The following is a 23,989-nucleotide window of genomic DNA, read 5'->3' on the forward strand; positions in this document are numbered from 1 at the left end:
AGAGTCGAGGATGACACCAAGGTTGCGGGCTTGTGAGACGGGAAGGATGGTAGTGCCGTCAACAGAGATGGGAAAGTCAGGGAGAGGACAAGGTTTGGGAGGGAAGACAAGGAGCTCAGTCTTCGACATGTTGAGCTTTAGGTGGCGGGCGGACATCCAGATGGAGATGTCCTGAAGGCAGGAGGAGATGCGAGCCTGGAGGGAGGGGGAGAGAGCAGGGGCAGAGATGTAGATCTGGGTGTCATCAGCGTAGAGGTGATAGTTGAAGCCGTGGGAGCGAATGAGGTCACCAAGGGAGTGAGTGTAGATTGAGAACAGAAGGGGACCAAGCACTGAACCTTGGGGAACTCCCACAGTAAGAGGATGGGAGGGGGAGGAGGAGCCTGCAAAAGAGACTGAGAAAGAACGACCGGAGAGATAAGAGGAGAACCAGGAGAGGACGGAGTCTGTGAAGCCAAGGTCAGATAACGTGTTGAGGAGAAGGGGGTGGTCCACAGTGTCAAAGGCAGCTGAGAGGTCGAGGAGGATTAGGACAGAGTATGAGCCGTTGGATTTGGCAAGCAGGAGGTCATTGGTGACCTTTGAGAGCGCAGTTTCCGTGGAATGAAGGGGACGGAAGCCAGACTGGAGGGGGTCGAGGAGAGAGTTGTTGTTGAGGAATTCTAGGCAGCGCGTGTAGTTCGCTTAATAAACATTATCACTACTACTTCTACTACTACTGTTACTTGGCCAACTTTGCCAATCTTCTTTATGCCCTCTCCTGATGATTGCGATAAAAGCGTTATAAAAAAATTGAAAATGATAAAACCATGATAATTATTTATTTTAAAGTATCTTTGAATTTCTCTCTAGGGATCTTTGGACTTCCTAGTTGGGAGAATTACCCCCGAAAATGTTGTTAAATGACTCGATCTTTGGGATCTTCTTTTTCTACCAGACTGCCTTTGGCTTTCTAGGCAACTCAACAATGCTGATGGTGTATCTCAAAGCTTTCGTGACTCAACCCCAGCAGAAGAAAACCATAGACCTGATCCTCACCCACTTGACCATGGTCAACACTGGGACACTTCTCACCCGTGGGGTCCCAGAAATGTTGGTTGCCTTTGGGATGAAAGACATTCTGAGTGATGCTGGGTGTCAGAGTCTCATGTACATTAACAGAGTGTGTCGTGGTCTTTCCATCTGCACCACTTGTCTCCTAAGCATGTTCCAGGCCATCACCATCAGTCCAAGCACCTCCTACTGGGCTCGGCTCAAATCCAGAGCCCCCAGTTACATCCTCCCTTCCTTCCTCTTCTTCTGGGTCCTCAACATGCTGATCTACATCCACGTGATTACCTCCACTAGAAGCATTAGAAATGTCACTATCGTGAGTCGTGGATATTTCTCAAAATACTGTGTCGCTGACCGTAGTGGGAATATGATCCAATCGTTTACCTTTCTATGTGCCATGACTGTCCGAGATCTCGTCTTTGTGCTCCTCATGAGCTGGGCCAGCGGCTACATGGTGACTGTGCTCTATCGACACCGTAAACAAGTCCAGCACATCCGTGGGGCCAGCCTCTCCCCCAGATCCTCTGCAGAGACCAGAGCCACCCACATCATCCTGCTCCTGGTCTCCTGCTTCGTTTGTTTTTATTGCATCAACAGCGGCATTACCCTGTACGTGACGTATGCAATCCAAAGAGATGCTGATATGGAAAGTGTTGCGACATTCTTCTCCGCTTGTTACCCTGCCCTCTGCCCCCTGGTCCTGATCAGCAGTGATCCCCGGATCACCAAGACCCACTGCCCCCTGGGGAAGGAGAGACATCCCTCCCTTTCCATGAACCCCACAGCTGACCGGGTCATTGCCAAGGACTAACCTCTGCCATGGGCCCACCGGTGAACGGTTCAATCACAAAAGAAGGCCGATCCTGAGAATGGGCCCTCTGCATCAGTGGCACCTTGTCTGTCTCAGAGAGCGAGGGCAGCTAGGTCAATTGTTGGGCAGATGCGGTGGAACAGGACTTCTCTGTGTTTGAGTGTGTCTTCCTTCCTGCCACTCTCTCCCCAGTCTAATCAACTGATCAATAAAGCAATGGTATTTATTGAGAACTTACTGTATGCGGAACAATCAAGCTATCAACCATATTTATTGAGTGCTTACTTTGTGCAGAGTACTGTACTGAGCGCTTGGGAGAGTACTGTGTAACTGAGTCGGTAGATATGTTCCTGGATCACAAGGAGCTTACAGTCTAGATGGGGACACACACGTTAAAATGAGTTACATATACCTAAATAAATGCTGTGGGCCTGAAGCTACGGTAAATAAAGGGTCCAAATACAAGTGTAAGGGTGAAGCAGAAGGGAAAGGGAGTGTGAGAAGTGAGGGCTTTGCTGGGAAAGGCCTCTTGGTGGAGATAGGATTTCAATAAGGTTTTGAATATGGGGACATGGGTGGTCTGTTGGATATGATGGGGGAGGGAGTTTCAGGCCAAAGGCGGGACAGGAACCAGAGGCCAGCAGCCAGGTAGATGACCTTGAGGTAGGTTGGTGCTAGAGGAAAGAAGTGAGCATGCTGGGCTGCAGTGGGAAACCAGCGAGGTAAGATAGAAGGGGACAAGGTGCTTGGGTGCTTTAAGGCCAATGCCGAGGTGGGTGAGCAATTGCTGGAGATGCTCGAGGAGTCGGGAAACATGGACTGAACTGCTCTAAGTGCTTGGGAAAGTACAATACCATAGGGTCGGTAGACACGCTCCCCGTCTTCAAAGCATTTACCGTGCCTTCTTCACAGTTTTTGCCCCCTTCCTCTGCTTTCCCTCCAGAAAACCTGGGGGTTCCTGCTGCTCTTCTCCTAGTTAAGAGAACCCAAAGTCCACCAAATAGATAGGGTTCTTGGGGATCCCCAGATCTCTCAAGATTTTGCCCCTTTCTGGGGCAGGGCAGTCTTTAGGAGTTTCCTACTTCTATTTCCAGACTAACCTCCATGCCGAACCTATCGGAAACAGAGAGAGGCAGAGGAGACTTTCAAACTCTTGCTTAGGGTGTGACCTTGGGCAAGTCACTTGTGTGAGTTACTTGGGTAAGTCTTTGTGACTCAGGATTGCCAGCTGATTATCTTGTATCTACCCCGGTGCTGAATAAGATGCTTGGCATATAGTAGGTGCTTAACAAATACCTCAATCAATCTTAATATTGTTATTTTTATTTCCATTAGCAGAATGGGGATTGTTCAGGCTTTTGGTCTGGTCGCCCTGATGACAACCACTGTATTTTTGTCATGATCTATGAAGAAGAAGAAATGATACAGGAGAAAGAAATCTTACCTTTCACTTCAGCACATGGAATGTTCCACAGCCACATTCACCTCTCTTCGTGGCTCAGCGGTAAGAGTCCGGGCTTGGGAGTCAGAGGTCGTGGGTTCTAATCCCAGCTCTGCCACTTGTCAGCTGGGTGACTTTGGGCAAGTCACTGAACTTCTCTGGGCCTCAGTTCCCTCCTCTGGAAAATGGGGATGAAGACTGTGAGCCCCACGGGGGACAACCTGATAACCTTGCATTTACCTCAGTGCTTAGAACAGTGCTTGGCCCATAGTAAATGCTTAACAGGTATCACCATTATTATTATTATTATTCTAGTCAGGATGCTTTGTCCAGTGCTTAGTCAACTAATCAGTCAGGAAGTTCCTCATCTTCTGGTTGCTATGGAGACAAATTCCTTTGATTGGATGGGGGTGCTTACCCCTACCTTACCCATCTTCCCTTCCTGCATGTTGGCAGTCTAACCATCACTACTGTCTCGGTACTCTTCCCATTAGGAATAATTAGGCCATAGTAAGGACTTAACTAACTCATTAGAAAAAGAGTAAAACCATATGTCTGTATCCTTCACACTCATTTACAAGCAGAGAGACTTAAAGGAACCAGGAGACCAGGAGGAGGCAAAGGACACAGAGGCTCAGAGGGTCAGGGACTATGCACAGTCTAAGATCCTTATGGGCAGGGTTCAAATCTACCAACTGTATTTTATTGTACTTTCCCAAACATTTTCCTCAGTGCTTTGTACTTAGTATGTGCTAAATAAATTTAGGTTATTGACTGTTTGATTGCTTCTAAATCAGTGCTTAGTGTCTTCCATAATTACGTTTATTGATACCAATACTATTATTATTTTTATGGTATTGGATAATAATAATAATAATAATGACAATTGTTAAGCATTTACTATGTGCCAAGCACTGTTCTAAGCACTGGGGTAGATATAAGGTAATGAAGTTTCCCCACGTGGGGCTTACAGTCTTAATCCCCATTTGACAGAGGAGGTAACTGAGGCACAGAGAAGTTAAGTGACTGGCCCAAAGTCACACAGCTTGTAAGTGGCAGAGCCAGGATTAGAACCCATGGCCTTGGACTCCCAAGCCTGAAACGCTCTGGGCATGTTACTCCCCTCCTCAAAAATCTCCAGTGGCTGCCTGTCAACCTACGAATCAAGCAAAAACTCCTCACTCTCGGCTTCAAGGCTCTCCATCACCTCGCTCCCTCCTACCTCACGTCCCTTCTCTCCTTCTACAGCCCAGCCTGCACTCTCTGCTGCTCTGCTGCTCCACTGTGTCTCATTCTCGCCTGTCCCACCGTCGACCCCCGGCCCATGTCCTCCCCCTGGCCTGGAATGCCCTCCCTCCACACATCTGCCAAGCTAGCTCTCTTCCTCCCTTTGAAGCCCTACTGAGAGCTCACCTCCTCCAGGAGGCCTTCCCACACTGAGCCCTTTTTTCCTCTCCTCCTCCCCATCACCCCTCACCGTACCTCCTTCCCGTCACCACAGCACTTGTACATATTTGTACAGATTCATCACTCTATTTATTTTACTTGTACAAATTTACTATTCTATTTATTTTGTTAATGATGTGCATATAGCTATAATTCTATTTGTTCTGATGATTTTGACACCTGTCTACATGTTTTGTTTTGTTGTCTGTCTCCCCCTTCTAGACTGTGAGCCCGTTATTGGGTAGGGACCGTTGCTGTATGTTGCCGACTTGTACTTCCCAAGCGCTTAGTGCAGTGCTCTGCACACAGTAAGCGCTCAATAAATACGATTGAATGAATGAATAAGTGCTTACTCTGTCTCGAGCACTGTTCTAAGCTCTGGGGTAGATATAAGAGCATCGGGTTGGACACAGTCTGTGTCCCACATGGGGTTCACAGTCATTATCCATTTTACAGATAAGGTCACTGAAGCACAGAGGAGTAAAATGACTTCCCTAAGGTCACACGTCAGACAAGTGGCAGAGGCAGGACTAGAACTCAGGTCCTGTGCTCTGCACAAAGTAAGCGTTCAACAAATAACATTGATGATGAATAATATTTATCGTACAATTATTCTGCCACAGCACTGCACTAAGTGCTTGGAAAAATACAATAACATTAGTAGACATTCTGTTTATTTTATTTTGTTAATATGTTTTGTTTTGTTCTCTGTCTCTCCCTTCTAGACTGTGAGCCCACTGTTGGGCAGGGGCCGTCTCTATATGTTGCCAACTTCTACTTCCCAAGCGCTTAGTACAGTGCTCTGCACAGAGTAAGCACTCAATAAATACGATTGAATGAATGAAACCCCATCCTCAAGGGGTTCACAATCTAGTGGGAGAGGTAGACAGTAAAATAACTTGCAGGTAGGAGGAAGCAATAGAGTTGTAAAACAGATAGATAAGTGCTGTGGGGGAAAGGAGGTGGAATGAGAACCTGAGGATTTAGAGGGATAAAGTGAATAGTCGACGAGGAAATGCTGAAGTGGCAGTAGTTGGAGGACATAGGATGGGGAGTTGAGAAATCAATCGGGAAAGGTCTGTTGGATGAATTGGGAATTTCTGAAGCACTTTGAAAACGAGAAGAGCAGTTGGCCTGCAGATAGGAACAGGGAGGGAGTTCCAGGCAGAAAGGCAGGGCAGGAATCAAGAGGTCAGGGCCGAAGGAGATGAGAATGAAGAACGGTGAGTAGGTTGGTGTTAGAAGAGCAAAGCGGGTAGTCTGGGATGTCGTGAGAGAGGAGCAAGGAGAGATAGGGCACTGATTGAGTGCTTTAAAACCAAGGGTCTTTAAGGCTGTGAATGTTATAATAATAATGATGATGGCATTTATTAAGCATTTACCACGTGCAAAGCACTGTTCTAGGCGCTGGGGAGGTCACAAGGTGATCAGGTTGTCCCACAGGGGGCTCACAGTCTTAATCCCCATTTTACAGATGAGGTAACTGAGACACAGAGAAGGGAAGTGACTTGCCCAAAGTCACACAGCTGACAATTAGTGGAGCCGGGGCTTGAACCCATGACCTCTGACTCCAAAGCCCATGCTCTTTCCGCTGAGCCACGACATCTGTCAACAGGGATAATGCTTAACGACACTGGCCCTGAAGTTAAAAGCTGCATGGGCTCTTTTTCCACCTCTTCTCTTCATTCATCTCCTGTCTTTTTCAGCCTGATCCTTGTCTTCCTTTCCTAGCCTTTCAGCTACACTCAGTAGTAGCCCCATTCTCCTCTGTCCCTTTCAGCTCCCCAAAACACAGTCACCTGGAGCTGAGGGATGGCAGAAGAGATAATGCAAACCCACACTGTGAAGTAGGCATGTGTGTGCCAGTGTGTGTGTGTGTGTGTGTGTGTGTTTTTGTGTGTGTATACTCAAGATATTGCCACATGTTTCTAAGCAGATGAGAAAGAAAGGGCACCTAAACTATTTAAAATAATGGTTCAGGTCTGAAAGTGCACAAAGAACTGATATTGGTAAATGACATGAGTAATAGTATTTATTAAGCACTTATTATGTGCCAAGCACTGTGCTGAACTCTAGGGTAGACACAAAACCGTTGGAATGGCTAGAGAGTGTGAGAGACATGATGAGAAAAGGAAACGAGTTCTATTTGCTTTAAAGTTGCACGAAGGCTTCAATAATGCTCCACTCTTCCTATCTTCCTGTATATGTGAGGTATTCACTAACCTAGAGGTATGGGAATGACCTGAATGACCTGTCTTCTACCCTTACGGCTTTAGGATTCTCTGATGAACACTACTGATATAACTATTAAAAAATGTACTCCTTTTATGCCACTTTAAGATTAATGAGTTCACACATTAATTCCTCAGTTAAGCAATTAAATCATCAATGACTGTACCAGAAGGACGGTTTGCGATAGGGAACGAAATTGCTCGTTCTCTGGGAGACGGAAAATCATGACTCCATACAGTGTCACATCTGAGGCAAGTGACAGAATAATCACAGCCCTTGAGGAAGATGAGCTCACCTCATCCTGTTCTTATAACTTTTGCTGTCCAAGAGGGTCCCCACAAGGCACAAACAGGACAAGCTTTCCATTTCCCAACCCAGTGAGAGCAAGGTCAAGTCCTGGTAAGTACCTGTTAAGTCTCAGGAGCTCCTCTAGGAGAGAGAAGGAATGGAGAGAAGCAGAGTCTAGGCTCAGAGCCATGGGAATGTGCTGATGTAACAGGAGAGATACCCGCACGGAGTCCGTGTGGGGAGCTGAGTTTTCAGTGTTTCTGCCCTGTCTGCTTGGGTTACGCTCAGTCGCAGGAGCCTGTACTGAGGGTGGATTCTGGGAAGGAGAATCAGCCCATCCTATGATCCTTGCTAGGCAGCAATTGATGATCGATTCTCAGTGTAAGGTTTCTGAAGGTTCCCAGTGCTGCTTGCTCACCCCCAACTCGATGTGTTTCCTCCTTGTCAATCAATCAGTCGTATTTATTGAGTGCTTACCGTTTGTAGAGCACCGTACCAAATACTTGGGAGAGTACAAAACAGAGTTGGTAGATACATTTCCTGCCCGCAACAAGCTCACAGTCAAGGTGCGCGGGGATCAGGGAAGTGTGTGGGGGGGGGGGTAGACGCTAATAAAACTAAATAAATTATGGGTAGGTACATAAGTGCTGTGTGGATGAGGAAGGGGTGAATGAAGGGAGCAAATTCGGGCAACACAGAAGCGAGTGGGGAAAAAGGAAATGAGGGCTTAGTCAAGGAAAGCCTCTTGGAGATGTGCCTTCAATAAGGGTTTGAAGGTGGGGAGAGTAATCGTCTGTCAGATATGAAGAAGCATGATGTTCCAGGCCAGAGGCAGGACATGGGTGAGAGGTCGGCAAGGAGATAGATGAGATCGGGGTACAGTGAGTATGTTGGCATTAGAGGAGTAAAGTATGTGGGCTGGGTTGTAGTAGGAGAGCAGCGAGGTGAGGTAAGAGGCGGCAAGGTGATTGACTGCTTTAAAGCCATTGGTAAGGAATTTCTGGTTGATGAGGAGGTGGCTGGGCAATGACTGACTGGAGGTTCTTGAGGAGTGGGGAAACATGGACTGAATGTTTTTGTAGAAAAAAAGATCAGGGTAACAGAGGGTGCAATTCGTGGGAAACGGCATGGCCTAGTGGATAGAGCACGGGCCCAGGAATCAGAAGATCCTGGGTCCTAGTTCCAGCTCTGCCACCTGTCTGCTGTGACTTCTCTTCTAGACGGCGAGCCCGTCTTCTAGCCTGGGAGCCCGTTGCTGGGTAGGGATGGTCTCTATCTGTTGTCGAAGTATACTTTCCAAGCGCTTAGTACAGTGCTCTGCTCTCGATAAATACAATCGAATGAATGAATGAATGAATGCTGTGTGACAACTTGAGAAAAAAGGCCCTGGATTCTACTGCTGGAGCGAGTCCTCGGTAGGAATTACAGGTGAGTGGAAAGGAATTAGAAAGAAGAAACTTAAGAAATAATAATGCTACCATAATAATAATAGTACTGTAGGAAGTGATAATACTACTCCTGAGATTCAGACTCTGCCCTTGGATTTCTAAAGGTACTAGAAGTAGTGAAGTCCCGTTCACTTAACTTGTGTCTGCATCATGGGGTATGTTTGCCCATAGATTTAACAATTTCGAAATTAAGTTCCATTCCAGAGTTACCCTGACAAAATGACATTCCTTGCCACATTATATGCTGAACTGTTAAACATCATTTTATGGAAGGCATTCATGTCTGCCAACTGTGTTGTATGGGACTCTACCAAGTGCTTAGTACAGTGCTCTGCACATGAAGCAGCATGGCTCAGTGGAAAGAGCACGGGCTTTGGAGTCAGAGGTCATGGGTTCAAATCCTAGATCTTCCACTTGTCAGCTGTGTGACTTTGGGCTAATCACTTCACTTCTCTGGGCCTCAGTTACCTCATCTGGAAAGTGGGGATGAAGACTGTGAGCCCCCTGTGGGACAACCTGATCACCTCGTAACCTCCACAGCGCTTAGAACAGTGCTTTGCACATAGTAAGCGCTTAATAAATGCTATCATTATTAGTATTATTATTATTTTCAATCCCCACTCTATAGATGAGGTAAGGGAGGCACAGAGAAGTGAAGTGACTTGCCCAAGGCCACACAGCAGACAAGTGGTGGAAGTGGGATTAGAACCCATGGCCTTCCAGCTCCCAGGCCTGTGCTCTATCCTCTATGCCATGCTGCTTCTCCAATGCAAATGATGGATATAAACAGTGCTGTGGGGCTGAGAGGGTGGTGAAAATCAAGTTCTTGAAGGGCAATAATAATAATAATAATTGTGGTATTTGTTAGAAATGATAGCATTTGTTAAGCGCTTACTATGTGCAGAGCACTGTTCTAAGCACTGGGGAGAATACAAGGTGATCAAGTTGTCCCACTTGGAGCTCACAGTCTTAATCCCCATTTTACAGATGAGGTAACTGAGGCTCAGAGAAGTTAAGTGACTTGCCCAAGGTCAGACAGCAGACATGTGGTGGAGCCGGGATTCGAACCCATGAACTCTGACTCCAAAACGCGTGCTCTTTCCACTGAGCCATGCTGTTAAGTGATTACCGTCTCTCTATGTTGCCAACTTGTACTTCCCAAGCGCTTAGTACAGTGCTCTGCACACAATAAGCACTCAATAAATACGATGGAATGAATGAATACTGTGTACCAGGCTCTGTGCTAAGCGCTGGAGTAGATACAAGGTAATTGGGTTGGACGCAGTCTCTGTCCCACATTGTGAGCCCCTCGTGGGACAACCTGATCACGTTGTAACCTCCCCAGCGCTCAGAACAGTGCATTGCGCATAGTAAGCACTTAATAAAGGCCATCATTATCATTGGGCTCACAGGTTTAATCCCCATTTTAAAGAGGAGGTAACTGAGGCCACAGAGAAGTGAAGCAACTTGCCCGAGGTGGCACAGCAGACAAGTGGCGGCGCAGGACTAGAACCCAGGACCTTCTGACTCCCAAGCCAGTGCTCTAGCCACTAGATGACACAATGCATCGGTGATAAAGAAGGGAGAAGGAGCAGGAGAAAAGAGGGCTTAATCAGAGAAGGCCACTTGGAGGAGATATAATTTTAATAAAGGCTTTGAAGGCTGTTTCCTGAAGTGTTCAGACTCCTTTGAAGAGAAAATGGTGTCTATTAAGTGTTTATTACGTGCCAGGCACTGTACTAAGTACTGGGGAAGATGGGAGTTAATCAGGTTGGGCACAGTCCATGTCCCACATGGGACTCCCAGTCTTAATCCCCATTTTACAGATGAGTTAACTGAGGCTCAGAGAGGTAAACTGACTTGCCCAGGGTCACACGGCCGAATAGTGGAAGAGCTAGGATTAGAACCCAGGACCTTCTGACTTCTTCCAGCACTCCATTTATTCTTCCTCCATCTTTCTCTAGCTGTAAATCATTTCTATCCACTCTCCCCATTAGACTAAAATCTCCTTGAGAGTAGGGATCATGACCTTCACCTCCAGTGTGCTCTTCCCAGTGTTTGACACCATGCTCTGCATATAGTATGTTCTCAGTAAATACCATTAATCGATGGATGTATTCATTTTGAAATGTGAAGGTCATTTGGGACACCTTCAGTTACTTCCATACCATGACACTTTTCTCTGTCGCTTTGTTAGGCTCTGTCTGTGTTTCAATTATTTCCCTTAACCTTTACAGCAAAACTCAAGCCAAACTTTCAAGCAAAAACTCCTCCCTCTCGGCTTCCAGGCTGTCCATCACCTCGCCCCCTCCTACCTCACCTCCCTTCTGTCCTTCTCCAGCCCAGCCCTCACCCTCCGCTCCTCTGCCACCTCTAACCTCCTCACCGGGCCTCGTTCTCGCCCGTCCTGCCGTCGACCCGCGGCCCACGTCCTCCCCCTGGCCTGGAATGCCCTCCCTCCGCACAACCGCCAAGCTAGCTCTCTTCCTCCCTTCAAAGCCCTACTGAGAGCTCACCTCCTCCAGGAGGCCTTCCCAGACTGAGCCCCCTTTTTCCTCTCCTCCTCCCCATCTTCCCACGCCCCACCTCCTTCCCCTCCCCACAGCACCTGTATATATGTTTGTACAGATTTATTACTCTATTGATTCTACTTGTACATGTTTACTATTCTATTGCTTTTGTTAATGATGTGCATCTAGCATGATAGCATGACTTCCATTTATTCTGATGACTTGACACCTGTCCGCATGTTTTGTTTTGCTCTCTGTCTCCCCCTTCTAGACTGTGAGCCCGTTGTTGGGCAGGGACCGTCTCTATATGTTGCCAACTTGGACTTCCCAAGCGCTTAGTACCGTGCTCTGCACACAGTAAACGCTCAATAAGTATGATTGAATTAATGAATGAATGAACTCAGTTTCAAGCATCCTCAATTTACAAACCCCAGGATGGGCGTTGTAAGCAGAGCGAGGATATAACCTTCTGCTGATATTGCCGATGACGCGTGAGAAGGTCCCCAGAAGTGTGGTATTTGACCTCACCTGCCCTGATTAGCCAGGAACGTGCCCTCTGCCCGCCCCACGGCACCACCCGAGTGGAGACTCTAGATGGGCCGGATACCCGATAAAAATCATGGCCCAGGAAATAGCTCTGCGTAGCAGGATGGGTGTGCTGACACTTGCCCCCAACCAGAATGTGGGATGCCTCGTGGCTTGGGACTGACTGTCATGACTTTTGCAATGAATGCTAGCCTTCTAGATATCAACAATGACAGACCCATGTTGTAATGAGTGTCTTCCTGATAAACGAGATGACTACGAGTGGCTTTAACGAGCCAGTGTGTTGAGTATTAGTGATCCCGTCCTTTTGTTTGTGTTCCCCCTTCTCTGATGTTGCGGACACGGGAAGCTGCATAAGGAAACTCATATTTGAAATGGCGAGGCGTGGCTAGTCTAACCCCGGCTCATACCCTTCTCACCCGTCTCGCCGTCGACCCCTGGCCCATGTCCTACCTCTGGCCAGGAACGCCCTGCCTCCTCAAATCCGCCTCCTTCAAAGCCCAACCGAAGGCTCACTTTCTCCAAGAGGCTTTCCCAGACTAAGCCCCCTATTCCTCAGCTCCCCCTCCCTTCCGTGCCACCTCCACTAGCTCCCTTTGCTCCCCTCCCCGCAACCCCATGGCACTTATGTATATAGGTACATATCTAGAATTCTATTTCTTTATATTAGTGCCTGTTTACTTGTTTTGAAGCCCGTCTCCCCCCATCTAGACTGTACGCTCTGTGTGGGCAGGGATTGTCTCTCTTTATTGCCGAATTGTACTTTCCAAGCGCTTAGTACAGTGCTCTGCACCCAGTAAGTGCTCAGCAAATGCAACTGAATGAATGAATGATCCCCGAACCCAGGTCTTAACGACTGGTGTCAACTACTCAAAGTGAGGCCAGTGAGCTCATCCCCAGAGGCTGCCCTGATAAACCCACACTTAGTCCACTTCTCAGCACCCAGCATTCAGTCTCAAAGGTTTATTTCTTGGGCTGCAGCCCCAAGGAGCCTGAGTTACAAACACATGATCTCAAAGATTTATACCCCTTCCCACCCGGCGTGTGTCCACCTTGACCCTGACTGGTCTTGATCATCTTCCAGAGGTTCCTTTGTCATCATTCTGGTCCCTCCTCTCCATCCCTCCTCTGTACATCCCTTCTTCCTACGATTCTTACGTGGGCCAGGTTCTGGGTCCAGTCACAATTGCACCTTGCGTATGGAGCTAGAGTGATCTCTGTCCTACTTTCTCTACTGAGCTTGCCCGGGGGCACGTCACCATTCCTTACTAAACATGAGTTAGCGCTATATTTTCTTTAGCTTTGCCTTACCCTTCCCTCCTGAACTTGCTCTTACAATTTTCTTTTAGCCAAACTCTCTGACCTTCTTTGGCAGTACCAGGCCCTCTCACCCAATTCTCCCCTCTTTTCTATGGCCTCTGCTTCTCCACTTCTACGCTTTTCCCATCTCCCAATAATCAATCAATCAATCATATTTATTGAGCGCTTACTGTGTGCAGAGCACTGTACTACGCGCTTGGGAAGTACAAGTTGGCAGCACATAGAGACGGTCCCTACCCAACAGTGGGCGCACAGTCTAGAATAAGGAGCAAGTCAATTTAATTGGCAAGATAGCTTACCTGCTTGAGGTCCCTTTGACCATTTCCCTAAACACCCTGACTCAGGATGCCCAGTTTACCCCTTGACCATGTCTGTACAAACCTGGAGAGTGATTGTGTTTACCTCCTCTGTTGTGCTCTCCCAGAAACTCACGCACAGAGTTTCTGCCCAAGGATACACAGCAGGCTGGTGGAAGATCTGGGACTAGAATACAGGTTTCCCAGTCCCAGCACAATTCCCTCTCCACTGAGCAACACTGTTCTGAAAACACAAAACTTCGACAACTATCACTGACTCTTTAGCGCTACATTAATAGGGTGGATCACTATAAACCGAGAAATGAGAATCTATACATGTATATTGACAAAGGAAGGGAGTTGTTTTATCGTATTATGACTATGTTCAGAAAGATAATAGGTGTTCCTGAAAGAAATCACCAGGAAGCAATGAATACTCAAGGCACTCGGGATGTTGCTTTACTGAAAGAGTTCAGAGGAAGAAGGAACAGAAGTGTGAAGGAACCAGAACAGAGAGGAGATTTGTCTCCTTGCCTGCAACAAAGGCAATGGAAAGTGAGATGCTGTGGGGGTGATAACCAAATATCTTCAGCTCTTCACAACTGAATCTTACCCCAGATGAATAAAATGGAAGCTCCCTGAGGGCAGGGTTAATGCCGTCTAACTCTATGGAGCTCTCGCAGTGCATAGTAATAACAAAAATTGTGGGTTTTACATTTTACAGATGAGGTACCTGAGGCACCTGGAAGTTAAATGACTTACCCAAGATCACACGGTTAAGCGGCAGAGCTGGGATTAGACTCAGGTCCTCTGATTCCCGGTACTGTGCCCTTTTCACTAGGCCATGCTGCTTCTCACTAGTACTGTGCTTGGCCCCAAAGGTCCTCAAAACATATAACTGATTTTCCTCCTTCCTCTAATCAATCATATTCAGTGACTACTGTCTGCAAAGCACTGTACTGAGTGCTTGGAATATCACATTATAACAGAGTCGGTACACACGTTCCCTGCCCACAAGGACCGTACAGACTTACAGGGGGAGATAGATATTAAAATAAATTATGGATATGTACGTACGTGCTGTGGGGCTGAGAGTAGGTGACTAAAGGTTACGGATCCAAGGTCAAGGTGAACGTGACCTGGAGATGACCCAGTTAGGTCATGTTTGCTTAGAGCAGTGTTTCTTCTGGACCAGCCTTCTGAGCGCCCCTTTCACGTCCTTGTTCCTCAGGGTGTAGATCAGTGGGTTGAGTGTGGGAGTGACCACTGTGTAGAAGAGCATCAGGAACTTGCCTTGGTCTCCAGAATCACTGTTCCCCGGCTGACTATAACGGAACAAAATTGGTCCATAATAGAGGGTCACCACAGTCATGTGGGATACACAGGTGTTGAAGGCTTTGCCCCACCGTGCAGTCGATTTGATCCTCAGCACAGCCCAGGTGATGAAGCCATAAGAGACCAGGATCAATGTCAGAGGTAAAATAATGAAGATCACCAAGAGGACATAGATGGCAAACTTGGTACTGGTGATATCCCCGCAGGCTATCCCGATCAGCCCTGGCATCTCACAGAAGAAGTTGTCCAACCACCGGTGGCCACAGCGCGGCAACCTCACAATCAATAAAAATAGAAGCAAGCCCCCCCCAAAGCCACCCACCCAACTCAAAGTTACCAGCCTCAGGTAGAGGATGAAATGCATGATGCTGGGGTAGTATAGAGGTCTGCAGACAGCGATGAAGCGGTCAAATGCCATAATGGCCAGCAGGATGGATTCTGAGGCCCCCAGGCTTACGGCAAAGTAGAACTGAAGCATGCACCCTAGGAAGCTAATAGTCTTTTCTGGACCCCACACATTCAGTAGCATCTGAGGAATGTTGCTGGTGGTATAGAAGAGGTCCATTAAGGAGAGGTTGGCAAGGAAGAAGTACATCGGAGTGTGGAGGTGAGAATCCAGGCCTGACAACAGGATGATGATAGAGTTGCCCGATAAGGCGAACAAATAGAAAAAGAAGACAAACACAGAAATGGCCATTTCCAGGAGAGGCCTGTCAGAGAAGCCGGATAAAATGAATCCTTCTTCAGAGCTGCCATTTTCCTTTCTCATCATCCTTCACTGGTGCCCACCAAGGAGGAAAGAAAGCTCACAGGAAAAGAACTATTATACCTCACATCAGGAACAATGAAATATGCTGCATAAGGAAGAGAGGGAGAGTGTTAAGGATAGGAAGCTTGTCCACAAGCAATGTAAAAAGTAGAATTGAGACACTTATCCAGAAACTTCTTTTCAAAGGTCAGCCCCGAATTGGTACTAATGAGGATCATTTCGGTCCCCATAGACCAAATATTCCATTTGTTGCATATCCTGGGAAGATCCACTTGGGATATGCTCCCATCTTCCCACATCTTATTACCCTTGTATAGTCACATTCAGAAAGTTGAAAAAAAAGACATGTTCCTTGTTATTATAGGTAGGTTATATCAATAGAGAGTTGGGAGGAGAGACAGAAAGATAAAGATGAATGACAATAATAGTTGGATAGATTACAGAGATCACTGAAAAAGGACTTGAAAAGGAGATTAATCACTTTGTAAAGCCTTCTGTAAATCGAGCCACCCAGGACCAAAGCCCCAACAGTATGATCACTCTCAAGAAAGTCTGCTCAACTGTCATGCAACCAATTTACCAACCTAAGTTCCCTTCTAGTGTCTACCTTAATTTTCTAATCAATCAATCAATCAATCACATCTATTGAGGACTTACTGTGTGCAGAGCACTTTACTAAGCACTTGGGAGAGTACAATATAAAAGAGTAGGTATACACATTCCCTGCTCACAAGGAATGTATACCCCTGGGGGGAGGAGGAGAATGCATGAGGCACACACACGCGTGGTTAGAAGGGTAAGGGTCTTTTAGTTTGATCTCATTGATCCGAATTCCTATTTCAGAAATATTTTTTACATTTAGGGTCATTTTGGACAAAAATCCAGAATATTCAGCCAATTGTTCAACCACCCAAGCCCCTAAGCCCCCGTAATTGGAAAGACTATGTCCATTTCGCTCCTCCATACTGACTTCCTTATCTAATTTTTCACGGTCGATAACAGATCCATGAGTCTCCTCTCTGGGAACTAGCCAAATTTGAGAGCCCCCAGACCTTTTGTCTCAAAGATAGGGGTTGAGGAGAGCAGTGAACAGAGGAGAGAGACCTGGACTTGCCACCATTCACCCCTCCTTGAATACAGTGACAGATCCCTCCTCCACTTCCAATCGCCTACAGCCTACTCACCATTTTGACTATTACAGCTCCTACTGTGACTGTTTCCATTTCTGGAGGGAGACAAAAGCTCATCCAGATGTTCTGCTTGCTCTCTGCCTACTCAGCTCTCATGAGAGTCAGGCATCAGTGTCCCACATCCTGTAAGATTTCCATCACCACCCAGGTATTTCGCCCGGGGTTTCTCTGTGAAACTCAGTCAGGGAGGGGAGACTCGTATAAATCAAAGTCTTCCCTTCCCAGTCAATCATGGACTAGATTCCTGGTTTAGGATAGGACTGGGTAGCAAGTTTTCACTTTTAAAGAAGATTGTGATCTTAGGCACTAGCTATACTTCTCAGCAACAAAGGTGTCACAAATGCCTCTTCTACCAAATCCTGTGATTCAAAGATTAAGAGGCATGAACCCTGAGTAAAAGCAGCACCAGAAGTCCTCAAAGTACTTCTCAAGTGACAAGGAGACAGTCCTGAGAGGAGTATTTTTTTTATATTTTTCTCTTCCTCAGCAGAGAGAGATGATGGAGCTGATTAAGGTGGAGCCACAGGAACCCAGGGTCCTCCAGGGTTAATTAATTTCTGATATACAGGAACCCCCCCAAGGACTCTAGAAATAAGTTCAGGGAAGGAATCACTAGAGATGGCTGGTCTTGTCTCCAGGAGCAGGGTTGCCGAGGGGAGAGGTGATAGTTTCCAAGAGAGCGTGGGTGGGAATTTGGGGTATGGGGAATTTGAAGTTCTAAACTTCCTGATTTCCTTGGCTAAGTCAGGGGCTGCTGGTTGGTAGGTTTGGATACTAACTGTGAGGCTGGGTTTTAGAAGGGTTTAACAGCCATTGTTATGTGCTTACCATGTGTGAAGCATTGTGCTAAATGCTGGGTTAGATAATATTCATTCAATCGTATTTATTGAGCACTTATTGTGTGCAAAGCACTGTACCAAGTGCTCGAAAAATACAATACAATCAAATCAAACGTTATGTCTGCTCCACCGAGGGCTCACAATCTAGAAAAGAGGAAGAAAAGATATTTAATTCCCATTTTACAGATGAGGAAATTGAGGCACAGAGGAATTAAATTCCTTGCCCACATTGCTGCTGCAGGAATGTGGCTGAGCTGGGATTAGAAGCCAGGTCCTTTGACCCCCAGTCCTGTGCTCTTTCTCAGTGGAAAATTTTTCAGCATAGCTAGAGTTATAATCTGAGGCAAACTTGTATCCATGAACATGATTCTCCAAATCAGCCACTTGGTGAGTGGAGTGATGCAATTGAGTCAATCAATCAATAGTATCTATTGAGAACTTACTGTGTGCAGAGTACTGTAGTAAACACCTGGGAAAGTATAATACAATAGTGTTGTTATACCCACTCCCTGCCCGCAACGAACGTAGAGTCTAGAGGGGGAGGCAGACATTAAAATAAACTACAGACAGGGGAAAATAGCAGAGACTGAGGATATCAACCAATCAACCAATTAATGGCATTTACTGAGTTCTTACTGTGTGCAGAGCACTGTACTAAGCACTTGGGAAAGTCTTCTCAAGATTGTAAATTCCTCTCTAGAATGTAAATTCCATGCCTGCAGGAATCTACCAGCTCTGTTGTACTGTACTCTCTCCCAGGTTCTTAGCAGAGTGTAAGTTCTCAATAAATACAGTTGATCGATTGAATGGGACTTCTAGATAATTATGATGGTTGGAATTGAGTCCTTTCTGGCAGCAGAGGGATAAACAAGCAAAGAGACCAGGACACGGTTTCCTGGTTCTCTTCCTATCTCTCTGGCTGCTCATTCTCAATCTCTTTTGCAGGCTCCTCCACTGCCTCCCTCTTCCTAATTGAGGGTTTCTCCCAAGGTTCAGTTCTGGGTCCCCTACTATTCTCCATGTACAACCACTCAATCTCAGTGTACAATCTGCCTTTGGCCTGGAACACCCTCCCTTTTCATATCCTACAGACAAAAGATGCTATGCCTGGATTAGGGATTAACTTCACATCATCTCTAGAATCTGCCCTTTCCTTTCCATGCCAATTTCTCCAACACCGTTTCAAGCACTTATCACATCCTGTTTCACTACTGCATCAGCCTCCTCACCGCCCTCCCTTCCTCCTATCTATTGCCCAGATCATTTTTCTGAAAAGGTGTTCATTCCATATCTCCCCACCTCTCAAAAATCCACTGGCTGTCCATCCACCTCCACATCAAATGGAAACTCCTCACCATTGGCTTTCAGACACTAAGCCAGCTCTCCCCCTCCTACCCAGAAGCAGCGTGGCTCAGTGGAAAGAGCCCGGGCTTTGGAGTCAGAGGTCATGGGTTCAAATCCTGGCTCCGCCAACTGCCAGCTGTGTGACTTTGGGCAAGTCACTTAACTTCTCTGGGCCTCAGTTACCTCATCTGTAAAAATGGGGATTAAAACTGTGAGCACCCCATGGGACAACCTGATCACCTTGTAACCACCCCAGCGCTTAGAACAGTGCTTTGCACATAGTAAGCCTTAATAAATGCCATCATTATTATTGTTATTATTCATTCAATAGTATTTATTGAGCGCTAACTGTGTGCAGAACATCCTACTAGAACTCATCCTTCACACTTTGCCCCTGTAACACCAACCTATTGATCGGGCCACAGTGTCATCTCCTTCACCGCTGACATCTTAGCCCTCCCTCAGACCTGGAACTCCCTCCACCGTCACATCTGACAGACCACCACTCTCCTCATCTTCAAAGCCCTACTAAATTCATATCTCTACCCAGAAGCCTTTCCTAACTAACCCCTCATTTCTCCACCCTATTTGCCTTCCCTTCTGTATCACCTATGCCCTTGGATATTCACCCCAACCCCAAACCCAGAGGACTTAGGTACATATGGGCAAGCCACTTAACTTCTCTGGGCCTCAGTTACCTCGTCTGTAAAATGGGGATGAAGACTGTGAGGCCCCCGTGGGACAACCTGATCACCTTGTAGCCTCCCCAGTGCTTAGAACAGTGCTTTGCACATAGTAAGTGCTTAATAAATGCGATTATTATTATTATTATTATTATTACTATATCCTCATTATCTGTTACTTCCCCTATGTGGAATTTATTTTAATGTCTGCCTCCCCTTCTAGGCTGTAAGCTCCTTGTGGGTAGAGATAATGTATAACAACATTATTGCATTATATTTTCCCAAGTGCTTAGTGCAGTGCTCTGCACACAGTAAGCACTCAATAAATACCATTGATTGATTGACTGATTGATTGATATCTTAATTCTCTGCTATGTCCCTTATCTGTAATTTTTTTCTTTTTTTAATGGTTCTTGTTAAGTACTTACTATAATGCCAGGCACAGTGGTAAGTGATGGGGTAGATGCAAGCTAATCGGGTTGAACACAGTCCCTGTCCCTCATGGGGCTCACAGTCTTCATCCCCATTTTTCAGATGAGGCAACTGAGACACAGAGAAGTTAAATGACTTGCCCAGGATCACACAACAGACAAGTGACAGAGCAAGGATTCGAACTCAGGTCCTCTGGCTCCCAGGCCTGTGGAAAGAACACTAGGCCAAGCTGCTTCTCTGTTGTCTCTGAATCTACTAGTTCCACAGGTTGGAGTCTTCACTGAGAACCCCAGGTGGACAAGATGGTTGGGAGGTCTCCTGTTCAACCCTGGAAGCCACCGGAGAAGAGCTTCTCAACTTCCCAAGGATATACTGGGGCCCAGGCACGCGAGCATCATTTTGGATCAGTACCCATTGGCAGAGGGAGGGATAACAGACCGACAGAAAGGCTGCAGTGCTCTGTAGCTCGGTATCGTTCTTCGTAAGACTCAAATACAAGGTGATGCAGCAGTTGATCCAATAAAAAAAAAACAAAGCAGCTGACCAGGAGCAGGATGGTTTTGATGGCTTGGGTCTCCACCGAGGATCTGGGGTAGAGACTGGTGCTGTGGAGGTGTTGAACTTGCTTGCGGTGTCGATAGAGCACAATCACCATGTAGACACTGGCACACATCATGATGAGCACAAAGAAGACATCTCGAAAAGTCACAAATGTGAGGCTTACAGTGACAATCACATAATTCACGCTTGGCATAGTAGAACAGCCTTTGGAAATCAAAGTGTGTCCCGTGACGGTGACATTTTTAGTGGCCTGAACAGACGTAATCATTCCGGTGTATATTGCCATGTTGAGAATCCAAAAGAAGAGGAAAGAAGGGACGATGTAACCAGTAGCCTTGGGTTTGAGCCAGGCCCAGCAGGAGGTACCGGGACTGATGGTGATGGCCTGGAACACACTCAGGAGACATGTGGTGCAGATGGAAAGGCCTCGTGACACTCTATTAATGTACAAAGCAATTTTACACCCAATATCATCCAGAATATCCTTCATCCCAAAGGTAACCATCACTTGGACCACACAGATAGCTAGTATCGCCATGTTGGCCATAGTCAGGTGGGTGAGGATCAGATCTGTGGGTTTCTTCTTCCTGGGCTGATAGATGAAGATATTGAAATACACCAAGAGCAATGCTGAGTTCCCCAGAACCCCAACACTAACCTGAGAGATGAAGAAAATTTCCAGTATCAGGTCTCTTAAAGTCATTGCCATCATTTCTTCAGATAAAACATACAGGGATTATAAACAATAAATGCCAACCGGATGGAATTGAAGAAATATAAGACAGGTCTCAGCCAATCTAGACATGGCACACTTGCGGGACAAATTACCATAATGTTGAGTCATTAAGTGGACTATCTCATGACCATGACTGCTGGCACTCGAAAGATGCCGTTGACAGTGGTGATGGTGAGATGGTTAGGACAGAGGCAGAACTCACCTGCTTTCCCAACTGCTTCTTTCCTCAGGGCCACAGATGTGTGCATTTTTCATGAGGAAAAGCAACCGGGGGAGCTTTCATCTGTGGGATGACACAGACTCGGAACCATTTCGTGTCATGTCCCTAAGGAATGTAGAAGATGATGAACACAACACAGCACTAACTCCAATCTTCAAATACTCTCTTTGGCAAAATCACATGAATAATAATATAGCAATAGCATTTACTCAGATATGAAACTCACTTTGTTGCAATAATGAGGCTCAGCGATTGTGACAAATCCCTCTTCAGATAGTTTTTGTCAGATTTCTAATGTATAATAGAGTGTACTCTCACTCGCTGATGGTGTAAGGCTGAAACAAAAGGACTAAAATGGAATTAAGAAAAATAGCTCCAAGCTGGAAACAAGGGACAGAAGCTATAAAACTTCGATTGAGTATTTGTGGAAACTCTTGCATGCTGAAGAATTATTCAGACATCAAAATTTATCTATTTATTTATTTGTTTATATTAATGTCTGTCTCCCCCTCTGGACTGTGAGCTCATTGTGGGCAGTTTGTTGTATGTTGTTATGCTGTATTCTCCCAAGTGCTTAGTACAGTGCTTTGCACACAGTAAGTACTCACTAAATATGATTGACTGAATGAATAAAAAACATTTTATTAATGCAGCGTACTTGAATTTTGAACAACTACTACTACTAAAGAGTTAAGGCACAGGCTAGTCAAAGGAGGCCATATGAGCCATACACCTACAGGTATATACTATACTATAGGGATGTGTGTACGCGTATGTGTTATACAGTTATCCTTCGTATTTGAAGAAGATACCACCGATAGTGAAATTCACCTATGAATACATGTATTGCTAAAAAGGTCACTGCATGACCCTTAAGCCTAGCCATACTGTATATACAAAAACATGTTGTTTTTGTGTTGTTATCGTTGAGATTTTCTGGGTCTGGTGACATTACTGAGGGCTTTCACTCATGAATCCAGGAGGAAAGAGCCCCCTGTGTCACTTTAGGAGTGACTTTTAGTCAGCCTCCTCTGGGTCCTGACACTCTCTCTATTATTCCTTAACCGCAGGTTTTGGGGAACCCTACTCACTGCCCTCCAAAACCCCTGCAACTTTCTTTCTGCCACTACTCTAGGGCTGACCCAGGCATCTCCATGAAGATGTAAAGGTCACTGGGGACTAGCCTACCAGAGATGGACATCAGAGGTTTGGGTAAAAGATCATTAAGAAATATTTTAAGCTCCTTAAAATATTGGTATCTTTTTGAGAAGCAGTGTGGCTTAGAGGAAAGCAAGCACAAGCCTAAGAATCAGAGGACCCGGGTTCTAATTTTGCCTCCATCACTTGCCTGTTCTGTGACCTTGGGCAAATCACTTACCTTCTCTGTGCCTCAGTTTCCTCATCTGTAAAATGAGGATTCAATTCTTATTCTCCCTCCTATTTAGCCTGTGAGTCCCATGAGGGACGGGGACAAGCTTATTATCTTGAATCTACCCCAGTGTTGAGTGCTTGGGAATCAGAGGAGCTTGATTCTAATCCAGGTTCTCCCATTTGCCTTCTGTGTGGCCTTGGATAAGTCACATAACTTCTCTCTGCCTCCATTTCCTCATCTGAAAAATGGTCATTAAAAACCTGGGAAAGGGACGGAGTATAACCTGATTATCTCATATCTACCCCAGTGCTTAATACACTGCTTTTCACATAGTAGGCCCTTAACAAATACCATAGTCATTATAATTAAGCTCTATTAGTCTTTTGCTATTGGTATTCTCTTCTAAGTGTGGTGCACAGTGTTCTGCACACAGTAGCTGTTCATCAAATATCACTGGTTGATTGCAGATTATCAGGTTTTAAGGCACAACAATATCGGTTCTAAGAAGGAGGAACTTTCTGTTTCACTGATAATGTTTAAGAAAGGGAGAGACCATTAGAGATTAAAGTATTGCCTGGAAGCAGAGGAAGAGGCAAGATGATGTCTAAAGGTCAACCTCAGGAGGGAGAGCAGGGAAAAAAGGAAAGGCCACAAGGATGGGCAGATGGACCATTGCTCAAAGACACTGGAGTAAAAGTTCATCAAAACTATTCCTGTGCATGCTTCCTCTGCCCAGATGCTCCTGTCCTGAGCTATCCCAAGCAGCAAGTCAGAAGGTGGGGAAGGGAGAAACTGATACCCAGCCACTCCTTGAGACTACACTCAGAAGTCTTCCCTGCTGCATCACCAGACTTCCAAACTCCAAAGCCTCAAGCTCAGACTCCCACTTCTGCTCCTCCACCTTGCTCCTGATCTCAAAGTCTAACTTCTAATTGTGTCACTCACCTGGATCAGGTCCGGCAGCCACTGTCCTGCAAAGGGAAGGGTTTAATGCAAACTATGAAGGGGTTCCGACCCGGAGTGATAGTTATAGGGATGAGGCAGTGTGAGGTTATATCCCTTCTGGATTGTGATTACTGTTCACTTGCTCTAGCTCTGACAGTCTCCAGTGAGAGCC

General features: G+C 46.1%; 3 protein-coding genes across 3 annotated transcripts; 1 reads left to right on the forward strand and 2 right to left on the reverse strand.

Moving 5' to 3' along the window:
• The first annotated feature begins 892 nt into the window (after positions 1 to 892).
• Positions 893 to 1,864, forward strand: LOC119947891 (vomeronasal type-1 receptor 4-like). Its single transcript, XM_038769542.1, has one exon. It carries the CDS (start codon positions 893 to 895, stop codon positions 1,862 to 1,864), a length of 972 nt encoding a protein of 323 aa, XP_038625470.1.
• Positions 1,865 to 14,550: 12,686 nt separating this feature from the next.
• Positions 14,551 to 15,498, reverse strand: LOC119947892 (putative olfactory receptor 2W6). Its single transcript, XM_038769544.1, has one exon. It carries the CDS (start codon positions 15,496 to 15,498, stop codon positions 14,551 to 14,553), a length of 948 nt encoding a protein of 315 aa, XP_038625472.1.
• Positions 15,499 to 15,556: 58 nt separating this feature from the next.
• On the reverse strand, positions 15,557 to 21,247 carry LOC119947893 (vomeronasal type-1 receptor 45-like). The gene is made up of 2 exons (XM_038769545.1): positions 20,528 to 21,247; positions 15,557 to 15,580 (listed from the first exon to the last, which is right to left on the reverse strand). Exons 1-2 carry the CDS (start codon positions 21,245 to 21,247, stop codon positions 15,557 to 15,559), a joined length of 744 nt encoding a protein of 247 aa, XP_038625473.1.
• Positions 21,248 to 23,989: the final 2,742 nt, after the last annotated feature.

This window comes from Tachyglossus aculeatus, chromosome X4 (genome assembly GCF_015852505.1).
Source record: "Tachyglossus aculeatus isolate mTacAcu1 chromosome X4, mTacAcu1.pri, whole genome shotgun sequence".
NCBI classification, from domain to species: domain Eukaryota; kingdom Metazoa; phylum Chordata; class Mammalia; order Monotremata; family Tachyglossidae; genus Tachyglossus; species Tachyglossus aculeatus.